Source organism: Procambarus clarkii, chromosome 1 (genome assembly GCF_040958095.1).
Source record: "Procambarus clarkii isolate CNS0578487 chromosome 1, FALCON_Pclarkii_2.0, whole genome shotgun sequence".
Lineage (NCBI taxonomy): Eukaryota > Metazoa > Arthropoda > Malacostraca > Decapoda > Cambaridae > Procambarus > Procambarus clarkii.
Window position 1 is genome coordinate 29,249,053 of NC_091150.1, and position 16,016 is coordinate 29,265,068.

Sequence of the window (16,016 nt, forward strand, 5' to 3'; positions counted from 1 at the left end):
CTGTATTGAATTATTCATCAATGTTGAATTAATACAAGGGAAACGTAGCCATTTTGTCTTCTACCCTCGCTAATCCTTTAATCTCTGGAGAGTGACCTTTTGTTTCTACCCAGGTGAAAAGTACTCTCTCACTGCAAAGCTTGTGTTCCCTATAACCCATATGATCTGAGATCTGTAAACTTCTAAAACAAGCTTAGCTTGTTACAATTCTAGAGGGGTACTGATGAGCATGCAGGTCAGCCAGGTATGACCACCACAAGTTATATAAACAAAAACATTTTTGTGCATATAATTTTAATCATTTTAATTTTCCTGAGATATGATGGGAAGATACTTCTCCTGATCAACTAGGATCTAAACATACCTACATTATTTATATACATATAATGGGACCATTAAAGAATATGGTATACATCATTGTTTTTATATCTTCCTGCTCTGGACTTTGATGTTCAGTGTCTAATGTATTATGTTTATTTGTCAACAGTGTTAGTATACCAGTGTCACCTGATGGCTGACAACTGTGGAATGTGTTTAAGTCTGCTGGAGCGCTTCAAATGTGGCTGGTGCCAATCAACAGGCCGGTGTGAGGTTCAAGATCAGTGTCTTGGGGGCTCGTGGCTGGACCGTGATCGCACGTGTCCAAACATTAATATCACCGATTTCTTCCCTAAGAGTGGACCCTGGGATGGTGGTACAAATGTTACTATCAGAGGTACGTAATTTGTAGTCTATAAATTTTAATGCTTTACATAAGTACTGTATATAGTGTTTGCATTTACTAAATGAAAGAAGACGACAAAAAATAGAATGTTTATGCATGAGTAGCCGTCTGTATTATATGCCATGGCTGACATAAAGATGGTAAGACAAGTACTGTACTGAAAATGTATATGAACTTTTATGTTGCTTACTAATATTCAACTTGCCCATTTATTCATATTTATTCTGTCTTGAAGAGAGAGCCAAGATTGTGGTAGTAAAACATGAAAATTCTTGTTGCATGAGGTTATAAGGCAACTGTGTACATAATGTGTGTATCTAGGTTTATATACAATAATTGTAATGTATTTATCAGAAAATTGCTTTAGGCTGCTTTATTTCAATATATATAAATACTGTAATTATATATATATATATATATATATATATATATATATATATATATATATATATATATATATATATATATATATATATATTACAGTATTTATACTGTAGTATAAATATTTATTTAAATTTATTTTTTAGTGATAAAAATTAGCAGGATTGTTGTGATAATTAGTGCTGTGTGCAAGAAGTAATGCTGAGGGAGGGAGGGAGGGAGGGAGATAGCGTCGTTTGCTGACTGTGTGGCCACCTGTTATTGTCTGCATTCACCATACCAGCTCAGTGGTTCTCTATGGTGAACACAAATGTAGATACTTATATATAATGTGTGTATTAGTGTAATAACAGCAAAAGTATTATGTTAGGAGGAGCCATTTGGGTGACGGAGGTGGCTTCATCTGCATGACTTGTCTAGCTGTGTAGAGGGTGGCCACTATGCTCTTTGGGCACCCTACAAGCTTGGGTATACAGTTACAGTGCATACAACATGTAGATACTTATATATAATGTGTGTATATAGGGTAATAACACTACAAATAGTATTGTTGGAGGAGAAATTTTAGTGCGCTTGACCTTGAATGAGTGAGAGGGGCAACCGTCAGCTGACTGTGTGTGTAGCAACGTCTCTTAGTGCCTGAACTAACTATATCAGCTTAGTTATACAGTTGTGGGGAACAAACCATATAGATACTTATGTATAATGTGTGCATATAGTGTAATAACAGCAAAACTATTTGTTTATTGTTTTATGAACGTAATAATTGAATCACTAATATGAACACCATACTTTTGAGTATAGCAATGATTCACACATTTTATTATATAAATCTATCACACTACACACTATTGAATAATATTACTGCAAAAAACTAAGAAAAAATAAGTCGGAGACATTGAAATAATTAGGTAATAATATCTTTGTACCAAGATCCCACCTGACAGCTTGGGTGACACTGACCGCCTCTGACAACTGCTCTGTCAACGCCCACATTTTGTCAGACTTCCTCAGCCATTTGTGCCCAAAATATGTCGCTTACGATTTTTTTTGTGCTCAGAGATTGAGCTCAGAGAACACAAATTAACATTTTTAGAAGACGAAAAAATTTAAGAATTTTTTTTCTTGCGCACAGGGGTGTAAATCTCCTCAGGACCCCTTGGCAGCTTAAGGGTTAAAAGAGTGATTTTTAAAATTAAAATTAATGTTCATCTTACTTATAATTAGTTACTTTTTACCTTCCCTCAAATTTTCATGGTACACCTATGGACCCTTCATGGCATGCTGGGTGGGAAAACCCAGCTTTAGGGAGCAGGCGAGAGAGATGCATAGTAATTTACACTTGGGGAAAATATTAGGAGGACTGGTTCCAAATCTAAACATGGAAATAACTCCATGTGAATCCCAGTAGGCATGGCAGGATGTACAAAATAGCCCAATTTAAAAGAGGAGGTGCATTGGGTATACCTAGAGAATATCAACATCAAGGACCATCATCACATCTTTATAACACTCATTCTACACATAAGGGGCATAGCTGACTGACCTCTCAGTGTTCAAGAGAGAACTTGATAAACACCTCCAAAGGATACCTGATAAACCAGACTGTGATTGATGTATCAGGCTGTGAGCACCTGTGTCCAATAGAATTGGTTGCCCAGGCCATCAGCCAGCAGGCCTGGTCAGAGACCAGGCCACACTGGTCCCTGTGTGTGGCCTGGTCAGAGATCAGGCCACACACAGGGACAATGATCCTTGGAATCAACAACAGGTAGGTATGTAGGAAGTATTGCAGTGAAAGGGCTAAAGGGTGTTTGAAAGCTAACATACTAATGGCAACTAATATGCAATACCAGGTATAACAGTATACAATTATATCTAGCTATGTCTTACCAATCTGTTAATGCTTTAAATAAAAGAAATTAATTTTGTTATGAATTGTGGCAGTATTAGAACTGACAGAAGAAACTGAATTATATACATTTAGTAAGTGACTGTCTAAAATAAGTCATTATAATGCAGTATTTGAATATACCTGTAATGTGTAAACTGATGAAAGCTTTGCAATTGTCATGTCAAGATTACAGTATTTACACTTTATATATATATATATATATATGTTGTACCTAGTAGCCAGAACGCACTTTTCAGCCTACTATGCAAGGCCCGATTTGCCTAATAAGCCAAGTTTTCCTGAATTAATATATTTTCTCTAATTTTTTTCTTATGAAATGATAAAGCTGCCCATTTCATTATGTATGAGGTCAATTTTTTTTATTGGGGTTAAAATTAACGTAGATATATGACCGAACCTAACCAACCCTACCTAACCTAACCTAACCTATCTTTATAGGTAAGGTTAGGTTAGGTAGCCGAAAAAGTTAGGTTAGGTTAGATTAGGTAGGTTAGGTAGACGAAAAACAATTAATTCATGAAAACTTGGCTTACTAGGCAAATCGGGCCTTGCATAGTAGGCCGAGAAATGCGTTCTGGCTACTAGGTACGACATATATATATATATATATATATATATATATATATATATATATATATATATATATATATATATATATATATATGTCGTACCTAGTAGCCAGAATGCACTTCTCAGCCTATTATGCAAGGCCTGATTTGCCTAATAAGCCAAGTTTTCCTGAATTAGTATATTTTCTATATTTTTTTTCTTATGAAATGATAAAGCTACCCATTTCATTATGTATGAGGTCAATTGTTTTTTATTGGAGTTAAAATTAACGTAGATATATGACCGAACCTAACCAACCCTACCTAACCTAACCTAACCTATCTTTATAGGTTAGGTTAGGTTAGGTAGCCCAAAAAGTTAGGTTAGGTTAGGTTAGGTAGGTTAGGTAGTCGAAAAAACATTAATTCATGAAAACTTGGCTTATTAGGCAAATCGGTCCTTGTATAGTAGGCAGAGAAGTGCGTTCTGGCTACTAGGTACGACATATATATATATATATATATATATATATATATATATATATATATATATATATATATATATATATATATATATATATATATATATATATATATATATATATATATATATATAAATAAATTATATATATATATATATATATATATATAATTTATTTATATATATATATATATATGTATATATGTATATATGTATATATATATATATATATGTCGTACCTAGTAGCCAGAACTCACTTCTCAGCCTACTATGCAAGGCCCGATTTGCCTAATAAGCCAAGTTTTCATGAATTAATATATTTTCTCTAATTTTTTTCTTATGAAGTGATGAAGCTACCCATTTCATTATGTATGAGGTCATTTTTTTTTATTGGAGTTAAAATTAACGTAGATATATGACCGAACCTAACTAACCCTACCTAACCTAACCTAACCTATCTTTATAGGTTAGGTTTGGTTAGGTAGCCGAAAAAGTTAGGTTAGGTTAGGTTAGGTAGGTTAGGTAGTCGAAAAACAATTAATTCGCCCTGAGTAGTGCGTTCTGGCTACTAGGTACGACATTATATATATATATATATATATATATATATATATATATATATATATATATATATATATATATATATATATATATATATATATATATATATATATATATATATATATATATATATATATATATATATATATATATATATATATATATATATATATATATATATATATATATATATATATATATATATATATATATATATATATATATATATATATATATATATATATATATATATATATATATATATATATATATATATATATATATATATATATATATATATAATATTATAATAATAATAATAATAATAATAATAATTACAAAAAATATACAATGGAACCTTGATTCGACGAATCTCCGGTTGGAACGCACACTTTCCAGGTCATATTTACTCACCTGATTCAACGAACAAGAGTTCACTGGAACAGGGGATGTGCTGGTTTGCTTATGATGGAGGAACAGAGTTCATAGACTGGTGGAAAAGTTGTCCCATCATATCATAGGATAAAGTTAATTAATCTCTTTGTGAAATCATCCAGAAGAGCATAGGAAATATAAGGTAACAGGCTAGACATGTTGCCAGGCTTAGCAGACTCAGGCTAGACATGCTGCCAGGCTTGGCAGACCCAGGCTAGACATGCTACCAGGCTTGGCAGACCCAGGCTAAACATACTGCCAGGCTTGGCATGCTGCTAGGCTAGACAAACTGGGTGTAGACCGAGTGTCAGGCTAGATAAACTGGGTCTGGATATTGTCAGTCTAGACAGACTATCAGGCATGACAGGTTGTCACGTTAGACGATACTAGACTTGACAGGCTGTCAGGCTAGACATACTATCAGGCTGTAATGTACAGGCTGCACAGAGTCTGTGCCACAGACTGCCAGACTAGACAGAGAACAATGGCCAGACATTATCACACCTCTCCTTCCGGTCCACCCCCCCCCTTCACCCCCTCCCTCTATCCTGCTCACCCTCCCCCCCCATCCCCCTTTATCCAGCTCACCCTCCCACCGCTCCCTTTACCAGCTCAACCCCTCACCCCTCCCTTACCAGCTCAACCCCTCACCCCTCACTTTACCAGCTCAAACCCCCCTACCCCTCCCTATTTGCTGTAGGATGATGTAACATCATATGTCTTAAATTGTGTCAAAACCCATTTTATATTCTTGTAAATATGTAAATTAATATGTATACAACCAAATGCTGCACAAATATTACTTTATTATTTAAAATTAGTAACCAGCCCTACAGGGCAAAATTTAAAATACTGTACTGTATATGATTAAAAAACTCCTGTGACACCTCTGACCGGTTCATAGAATTACCCAAATCTACCCAAATCTACCCAAATTCTGCTAGCATTACGTAAGTAATGAAGGAATATGGTATATTTACTCGCTATAATGTTGGCGCTGAATGCAGAACATAATCAAACCTATTTTTACTCTGAAATATTGTAATCTAATTTCATAACAAAATTAGAAGTAAATATGTAGCAGGTGATGCCATAGGAAGTCAACGGTCCAAATGACAATGTTGTGGAGTGACTTATCCAAGGCATATGGTTGCCTGGAGTGTGTTTGCTGCCATATCAGCCTCCTGTACACAGTGATTCAGTCGTTGCACTTCATTGTTCAAATTGTTGCAAATTTAATTGGTGATACAGGTATTAACAAGTAGAATGCACATTTATAACAACATCTTTCATAAATAGTCACAAAATATTTAATATTTATTTAAAAAAAGTGTCTGGAAGTTAAATCAACTCCACAGGACAATAATTTTGTTATATAGATATTAATGTTATTCGTTGGTATGCGTTCGCTACTTAAACAACTCGTGTCCTTTTCGCTCATCGAACACTGTACCCTACATGCTCTGATATATTGCTTAATTAATAGATTCACAAATAAAGATTATATTTGAATATGTTATGTTTTTTCATGTGGGGGATCTTTCAACTTCGTGTCCCCAGTGTCGGAGTCTCAAGAGAGTCCGCTCATTGCCCCTGAAGGTCAAGGCGTCAGGTTAGATTTAGGGATGGTGGGGTCTTATGGCAAGAGGCTCTTCCCAAGTGGGCCTTAAGGAAATTCATTCTCTTCCAAGCCACCATGGGTGGCTGCTGGGCGAACTGTTGCCAAGAAGGGTACTTGAGGCTGATGTGGCAACAAACACTCTAGGCGACCATATGTCTTGGATAAGTCGCTCCACAACATTGTCGCTTGGACCGTCGACTTCCTATGGTGTCACCTGCTACATATTTACCTGTACTTCTAATTTCGTTATGAAATTAGATTATTTAAGAGTAAAAATAGGTCTGATCATGTTCTCCACTCAGCACCAACATTATAGTGAGTAAATATACAATATTTCTTCATTACTTATGTAATGCTAGCAGGATTTGGGTAGATTTGGGTAATTCTATGGACCCCCTCAGACCATTTCCTTACCCATAACCCCCAAACCCCATGACCCATTCATAGCTAGGGTTAATGTGTGCCAGTCCTGTCATCTCTTAACTCACTGTGGACCTGTAAGACCTGTAACTCTCCATACAGTACTACTTCCCCACATCTCCTACATGAATTTGCCCACACACTGACATTAATATGCAGGCACACACATGCCAATACCGATTTTCCTGTTTAGATAGTAGTTTTAGTAACTATGTGCACCATAGTGCAAACCTTGACATACTGTACTAAGAAATTAGATGGTAGAACTTTGTCCTATTCACTTTATAAAGTCAGAAAGAAATGAAGCTAAAGAGAAACTTAAATATTCGTAGGCCTAGTATAGCACACACATGTACTATATTAGGCCTCAGATATCATGTATTGGGCCTAGGAAGGTTAGGTTAGGTTAGTTTAGTTTGTCTTTGCAACATAAGTAGAAAAAGTTTTCTGGTTTGTCCAACTCAATAGTGCCGATTTCTACTTTCTAATTTTGTTGTATGTCAGTATACAGTATATAATATGGTCCTCATCGTTACTATAAGTACTACCAAAACAAGAGGGTGAGCTGAATACCCACACCCATTACTGATGCCCACATCCTCTACTGATGCCCACATCCTCTACTGATGCCCACATCCTCTACTGGTGCCCACATCCACTACTGATGCCCACATCCACTACTGATGCCCACATCCACTACTGATGCCCACATCCACTTCTGATGCCCACATCCACTTCTGATGCCCACACACCCACTCCTGATGCCCCATGCACCCACTAAACAGACGCCCTACACACACCCACTCCACAGACGCCCCACACACCCACTCCACAGACGCCCCACACACCCACTTCACAGACACCCCACACACCCACTCCACACACCCACTCCACACACCCACTCCACAGACACCCCACACACCCACTTCACAGACACCCCACACACCCCACTCCACAGACACCCCACACACCCCACTCCACAGATGCCCCACACACCCCACTCCACAGACGCCCCACACACCCCACTCCACAGACGCCCCACACACCCCACTCCACAGACGCCCCACACACCCCACTCCACAGACGCCCCACACACCCCACTCCACAGACGCCCCACACACCCCACTCCACAGACGCCCCACACACCCCACTCCACAGACGCCCCACACACCCCACTCCACAGACGCCCCACACACCCCACTCCACAGACGCCCCACACACCCCACTCCACAGACGCCCCACACACCCCACTTCCACAGACGCCCCACACACCCCACTCCACAGACGCCCCACACACCCCTCTCCACAGACGCCCCACACACCCCACTCCACAGACGCCCCACACACCCCACTCCACAGACGCCCCACACACCCCACTCCACAGACGCCCCACACACCCCACTCCACAGACGCCCCACACACCCCACTCCACAGACGCCCCACACACCCCACTCCACAGACGCCCCACACACCCCACTCCACAGACGCCCCACACACCCCACTCCACAGACGCCCCACACACCCCACTCCACAGACGCCCCACACACCCCACTCCACAGACGCCCCACACACCCCACTCCACAGACGCCCCACACACCCCACTCCACAGACGCCCCACACACCCCACTCCACAGACGCCCCACACACCCCACTCCACAGACGCCCCACACACCCCACTCCACAGACGCCCCACACACCCCACTCCACAGACGCCCCACACACCCCACTCCACAGACGCCCCACACAACCCCACTCCACAGACGCCCCACACACCCCACTCCACAGACGCCCCACACACCCCACTCCACAGACGCCCCACACACCCCACTCCACAGACGCCCCACACACCCCACTCCACAGACGCCCCACACACTCCCACTCCACAGACGCCCCACACACTCCCACTCCACAGACGCCCCACACACTCCCACTCCACAGACGCCCCACACACTCCCACTCCACAGACGCCCCACACACTCCCACTCCACAGACGCCCCACACACTCCCACTCCACAGACGCCCCACACACTCCCACTCCACAGACGCCCCACACACTCCCACTCCACAGACGCCCCACACACTCCCACTCCACAGACGCCCCACACACTCCCACTCCACAGACGCCCCACACACTCCCACTCCACAGACGCCCCACACACTCCCACTCCACAGACGCCCCACACACTCCCACTCCACAGACGCCCCACACACTCCCACTCCACAGACGCCCCACACACTCCCACTCCACAGACGCCCCACACACTCCCACTCCACAGACGCCCCACACACTCCCACTCCACAGACGCCCCACACACTCCCACTCCACAGACGCCCCACACACTCCCACTCCACAGACGCCCCACACACTCCCACTCCACAGACGCCCCACACACCCCACTCCACAGACGCCCCACACACCCCACTCCACAGACGCCCCACACACCCCACTCCACAGACGCCCCACACACCCCACTCCACAGACGCCCCACACACCCCACTCCACAGACGCCCCACACACCCCACTCCACAGACGCCCCACACACCCCACTCCACAGACGCCCCACACACCCCACTCCACAGACGCCCCACACACCCCACTCCACAGACGCCCCACACACCCACTCCACAGGCACCCCACACACCCACTCCACAGATGCCCCACACACCCCACACACCCACTCCACAGATGCCCCACACTCCCACTCCACAGACGCCCCACACACTCCCACTCCACAGACGCCCCACACACTCCCACTCCACAGACGCCCCACACACTCCCACTCCACAGACGCCCCACACACTCCCACTCCACAGACGCCCCACACACTCCCACTCCACAGACGCCCCACACACCCACTCCACAGGCACCCCACACACCCACTCCACAGATGCCCCACACACCCCACACTCCCACTCCACAGACGCCCCACACACTCCCACTCCACAGACGCCCCACACACTCCCACTCCACAGACGCCCCACACACTCCCACTCCACAGACGCCCCACACACTCCCACTCCACAGACGCCCCACACACTCCCACTCCACAGACGCCCCACACACTCCCACTCCACAGACGCCCCACACACCCCACTCCACAGACGCCCCACACACCCCACTCCACAGACGCCCCACACACCCCACTCCACAGACGCCCCACACACCCCACTCCACAGACGCCCCACACACCCCACTCCACAGACGCCCCACACACCCCACTCCACAGACGCCCCACACACCCCACTCCACAGGCGCCCCACACACCCACTCCACAGGCACCCCACACACCCACTCCACAGGCGCCCCACACACCCACTCCACAGGCGCCCCACACACCCACTCCACAGGCGCCCCACACACCCACTCCACAGGCGCCCCACACACCCACTCCACAGACGCCCCACACACCCCACACACCCACTCCACAGACGCCCCACACACCCCACACCACAGACGCCCCACACACCCCACGCCACAGACGCCCCACACACCCCACTCCACAGATGCCCCCCACACCCCACTCCACAGATGCCCCCACACCCCACTCCACAGACGCCCCCACTCCACAGACGCCCCCACACCCCACTCCACAGATGCCCACTCCACAGACACCCACATCCCTACTCAACAGATGCCCACACTCCACAGACACCTACACCCATGGCATACAGCCCCCTCTGCTTTCATTCATTATTCATTGCCTCTATCCCCCCTCCCCTCTATACCCTTCTCTTAGTACCTCTATCCCTTCCCAAACTGCCTCTGTCCCTCCCTCACTGCCTCCACCCCTCCTTGAATTTAACCATTGAGTTTGGTTTTAAATGTGGTCAATGTTTTCGAAAGGCCCTAGCTCTTTCTTATAATATTGTGCCCATCTACAAAAATCCTTAAAAACATGATTAGAGCCATATTAACAGTTACCATTCACACCCTAATGTTTCCCATGTTTTATGGGCTGATTTCAGTGAGCATAATTTTAATTTCAACCTGTAATATAAATGACAGCTACCAGGAGAACCTGTCTGTAAAGAGATTTTAACCAAATCTTGCATATTTGCAATGCTGTTGTCTCAAAACCGTATTTTCCGAGAGAAATGGGCCCATGTTTGAGAATGAAAACTTGGAAATCTAAAAATGAAAACGAACCATAGAATTTGGTTTTATTTAATGCTTTCCCAGTGCCCCAACTCTCTCTCTCTCTTAACCACCGTGCTGCGCCGAGTTTATTGTGAAATTTCCCCGGTGCGCATGAAATAAAGTGTTCCAAAAAATTCTTTTTTCTTCGTAAAATGATAAATTCTCTTCCCTGAACATGTCTATGTAAAAATAAATACCAAATTCCACTTACTTTGGCTGTGGGGATGTGGACAAGGTGCGCTGTGACGTCATCAGGGCCTGCTCACCCGTGCATGACTCGCCCAGACACGGTCGCGCGGGCCATTCAAGCACCGGGTGTTGCCACAAATATATTTTCAATTATTTGTTTAATGTATTTCCAATGCATTTTATTTGTTTCTTTTACCATATATGATGCATATTTGTGTCTTTTACAATATGTATATAGTAGAACGTTTATAATGTTCCCTGGATCTGTGATACATGTGTCAGTAATGTGTCCACAATAAATGTTTATTGTCGCAATATTACCTGGTAAAAATTCACTAAAATTACAATATGTACAGTTTTACACACTATTTACACAATAACACACTGTATTACACACTCAGTACTCCGGAAGTGAGTAATAATCAACGAAGTTGCCCATGGTACACAGCTCGACTTCGCTCTCAGGGCACCAAGTACAGATAAATTTTTGCTTCCTGTTTCTTCATTCTGTGTGCTTGCAAATAATGCACTCATGTACACCCTTGGTTTTAGTACTTGTAGGTTGTATGTAGCCAAGCTTGTAAAGCATAAGGTAGTATTGAAAAGATTATAGGAAAAGATCAATTTACAAGTTAGTCTTGAAAAGATCGCTTTGTATGGTCCTACACAGGAAGAGATTCAGCTTACCTCAAGAGTGTCCGTCAGTCAGAAAGAAATTCAGCTAGCCTCAAAGAGTGTCCGTTAGTTAGGAAGGGATTCAGGTATTCTTGAAAATATCTATGGAAAACACCACCATGGAAGCCGCTAACACTGTTCATCTATGCTATTTGTATCGGATGCATAATCACTGAACGCAGAAAACGAATCATCTATGTATCATTTAAATAAATTGTAGATAGCATAGGATTGCAAGGGTGACGCTCAGAGCTACAACTGGATACGCTCGCTGCATCGTCCTCATAGGTGCTATATCACTTGCATCCGACCTTTGTGTTAGGTTCTTATTGCGCCTAGCTTCACCAATATTATGACCCTTATGTTCTTCAAACAATAAAGTTTGAATTTCACCGACAGAACGTTATCTTTCAACACTGCGTCGGACAGGTGTTTGGGAGTTGCTCATTCAGTACCACCCATGGTTGCTCATTCAGTACTAACCCAGCCAGCAGCCCTAAGGCATTCTGGGAATTTTTTCCAAGATGGCTGCCTCTCACTGGAGGTCCTTAAGAGTCCATTTCGTACACAACCAACCTCGTACACATTTAGAATTGGTACCGAAAAATCAAAGAGAATTTTTTCAGTTGGCACAGGTTCCCGCCGACCGAGAATACTCGCTGGCGCAGTTAAGTGGTTAATACTGCTCTTATCTATGAAAATCATTAAAATCATGATTAGAGCCATGTTAACAGAGTTACCATTCATACCCTAATATTTCCCATGCTTAATGGGCTGAATCCACAAAAAAATCCTTAATTTTTAACCAATGATATGATGGGCAAGTTTTCCAACCGTGAACTTTCCCCCAACATCCTATGCAAATCCGGTTATCCCCCACTTAGGCGAGCACGAGTTCGTGTAATCGGGTAAGTAAATCCAGCTAGGAAAGTGCGCGTTTCAACCGGAGATTCACCGATTCGAGGTTCCAGTGCATATATAATATATACGTAATATATATAATATATATATATATAATTTGTATGTTATATATATATAATATATATTCTGTATAATACTATACATATATATATATATATATATATATATATATATATATATATATATATATATATATATATATATATAATACTATATATATATATATATATATATATATAATACTATATATATATATATATATATATATATATATATATATATATATATATATATATATATATATATATATATATATAATAATTATCTATCTATCTATCTATCTCCTCCCTCTTTCTTTTGTTTTGTTTAGCAAAAACCCTTTCAGAGGTTGCAGGAAATCCCACCATCTCCACCACCTCTCCCTCCATGATAATGCCTACTACTGAATCAGTAGAATCAGACATTTGGACTTTGGAACAGAATTTGCAGAACCTTGGCAACAAGAAAGTCGGAGAACTTAGTTCCTTTGAACTTCAGGCATTAATGGATATTTTCTTTGAAAAATTTAAAATAGAAATTTTTGCAGAACTTCGCAAAATTCGTCAAGATGTACAGTATCTCAAGATTCATTTTCTGGGATCTGTTGATACACCTTACCCCAAAGTGAAGCGGGTTTGAACTGGCCAGTAGATGATTGCATATTGACATTCATAATAATTTTTGATTTGGTCAGATTGTTATTATTTTCTGTTGGGGAACCCTGTCGGCTCCCTGAAGCTATTCGAACTGATAAGTGCTATATTAGTTTAGGGTCATCAGTCACAGGAGTTCTTATGCCTACCGGGAATCATGAGCCAGAACCTGGTCCCCTCAGAGAGGCACAGAGAACAATGCCCTATGAGCACTTTACAATTCAAGTATGTCATAATTGCCTTCGACCAAGGAAGGACCCAAAAGGTAGGTGAATCAAAACAGACCACTGTGTGTGGTCTGTGGGGCAGCCGGCTGCCCACCAATTCAGTTCTTGAACAATGAAAAACCACCGACTGGGGGGAGGGAGGGAGGGAGGGAGAGTGGGTGGGTGTCAGGGAGCCACCAGGGCTCACCCAGAAAATCACATTTCATAACATCCAACAATGGCATTCTGTGGGGAGACCCGTTGGCTCCCTGAAGCTAACTACCCAAACATAAGTAAAAGGAGAGACTTGCCCAGGACTTGGCAGCACTACAAGTCTCATGACAAAGAAGAGATGGGTGTCCCAAAGCCACACACGGCTGAGAAGGAACTGGAACATATACTAGATACCTGGCGGCCAGGACCCTGTTCGACCTCCAAAACCCTTGTGCCCAAATGTCTACCCAAGACATGTTGCTAAAAACTGCTGCGAGAGCAGCATACTTTCGAACGTCATGAGCACGAGGGTACACAGCAGGCTAGCTGAACTTGACGACACTTTGGACAACCTGAGATAAATGAGCCCTGGAACAGGAAACCTGGGAAACTGGATCCACTCATAGAGCGTCCACCATCACAGAACAAGTGGCCCGCAGGTCGGGCCACTTATGTCCAGTGGCATAAAGCCGCCACTGGACACAACCAACCAAGCATCCACAAACAACGGACCCCTCTGGAAGTCTGCCTTCTCATTCTTTGCCCGAAAAGGAGGAGGCTGCAAACAAACAAAAAGACCCACCTGGACCAAATGAACAGAACCCCCGGCATCAGAGGAGAGCATGATGAAGCTCCCCAACCTGACCCCGAGAGGCCAAAGCCAACAAAAACAATGCCATCTAAAAGCAATCCCTAACCGAAGGGGCCACAACAAAGCGAGGACCTGCTGAAAGAGGCGGAGCCAGGAAAAAATGCCCAGGTTCAGACACCGAGCAAGCAGCGTCTGAAATAAAGGTTAAGCTGGCCACTATGGAGCCAGGAGAATCATTCACCCCTGAGTGGTTCAGTCCTGCCAAACAAGAACCTGGAGCAACAGCTGGACTGGGGGGAAGAGTGATAGGGACCTCCCCCCCACCCCCCCACTTCGATCAGTCCTGCCAAAAAGCCTCTACTGCGAGGGCCTCACAGTTGGGGAACAGTGCCATGTTCAATGGGAGACACCGAGACCACGCCAATGTGAAGAGGTCCACTTATGGGTGCCCTCGTACATGCAACAAAGCCAAAGAAAGGAGGTGGAGTCATCCGTTCCACTCCGTGGAAAGAGGATTGAAGTGCATCAGGCCATCTGCCAGGACATTGTACTGACCCGGAATGTGAACAGCGTGAAGTGCAAAACCCAGATAACTCGGCAGAAGAGTTACCCAAAGTGACCAGCCTCAAAGCCCCATACCAAAGAGAGAGAGAGAGAGAGACCCCAGATCCTCCTTCCAACCCCCAGTTGAGACAATGAGTTGGGCAAGAACTATGTGATGTGTTCAAGGACGAGGCGTCTGTGAACACACATCGAGCAAGGGGAAGAGGAAGGCGCCATGGAAACGAACCCCAAAAACCCTCCCTGCCTCATGCCGTCACTCCGGTCGGTGGTTGTTCATCGTTCAAGAACTGGAGTGGTGGGCTACCTGCTCCCCTTCCCCCTACTATGGGGGGGGGGTAGTACTAACAAGTGGAAGTGCTAGTTCGATGAAGGGTTGCTTGTTTGGTTTCTTTCTAGGGGAGTTATTTTCATCTTTTGGGATGTAGATTGCACATTGTAGATTGCTAGATTGTCTATGGTGTTTTTGTTAACTAGACAGTGGTCTGTTTTGATTTATTTACCTTTCTGGGTCCTTTCCTGGTCAATGGCAGTTATGACATGCAGTACTTCAAATGTAAAGTGCTCATAGGACATTGCTCCCTGCACCTCTCTGAGGGGCCCAGGTTCTGGCTCGTGGTTCCTGGTAGGCATAAGAACTCCTGTGACTGATGACCCTAAACTAATATAGCAGTTGATAAGGAAGATGTTGTTAAGGTTATTACTCCAGTGTTATAATTGCTGTATGATCATCTGTATTCATC

At 43.5% G+C, this 16,016-nt stretch overlaps 1 protein-coding gene across 4 annotated transcripts in view; it reads left to right on the forward strand.

Annotated features, from left to right (window-relative positions):
* PlexA (plexin A) overlaps positions 1-16,016 on the forward strand; it is a 418,994-nt gene that overhangs the window by 363,233 nt on the left and 39,745 nt on the right. For all 4 annotated transcript variants that reach the window (XM_069324085.1, XM_069323905.1, XM_069324026.1 and 1 more), the window contains exon 10: positions 488-715. In XM_069324085.1, coding sequence (XP_069180186.1) covers positions 488-715 — 228 coding nt within the window. The remainder of the gene's footprint in view (positions 1-487; positions 716-16,016) is intronic.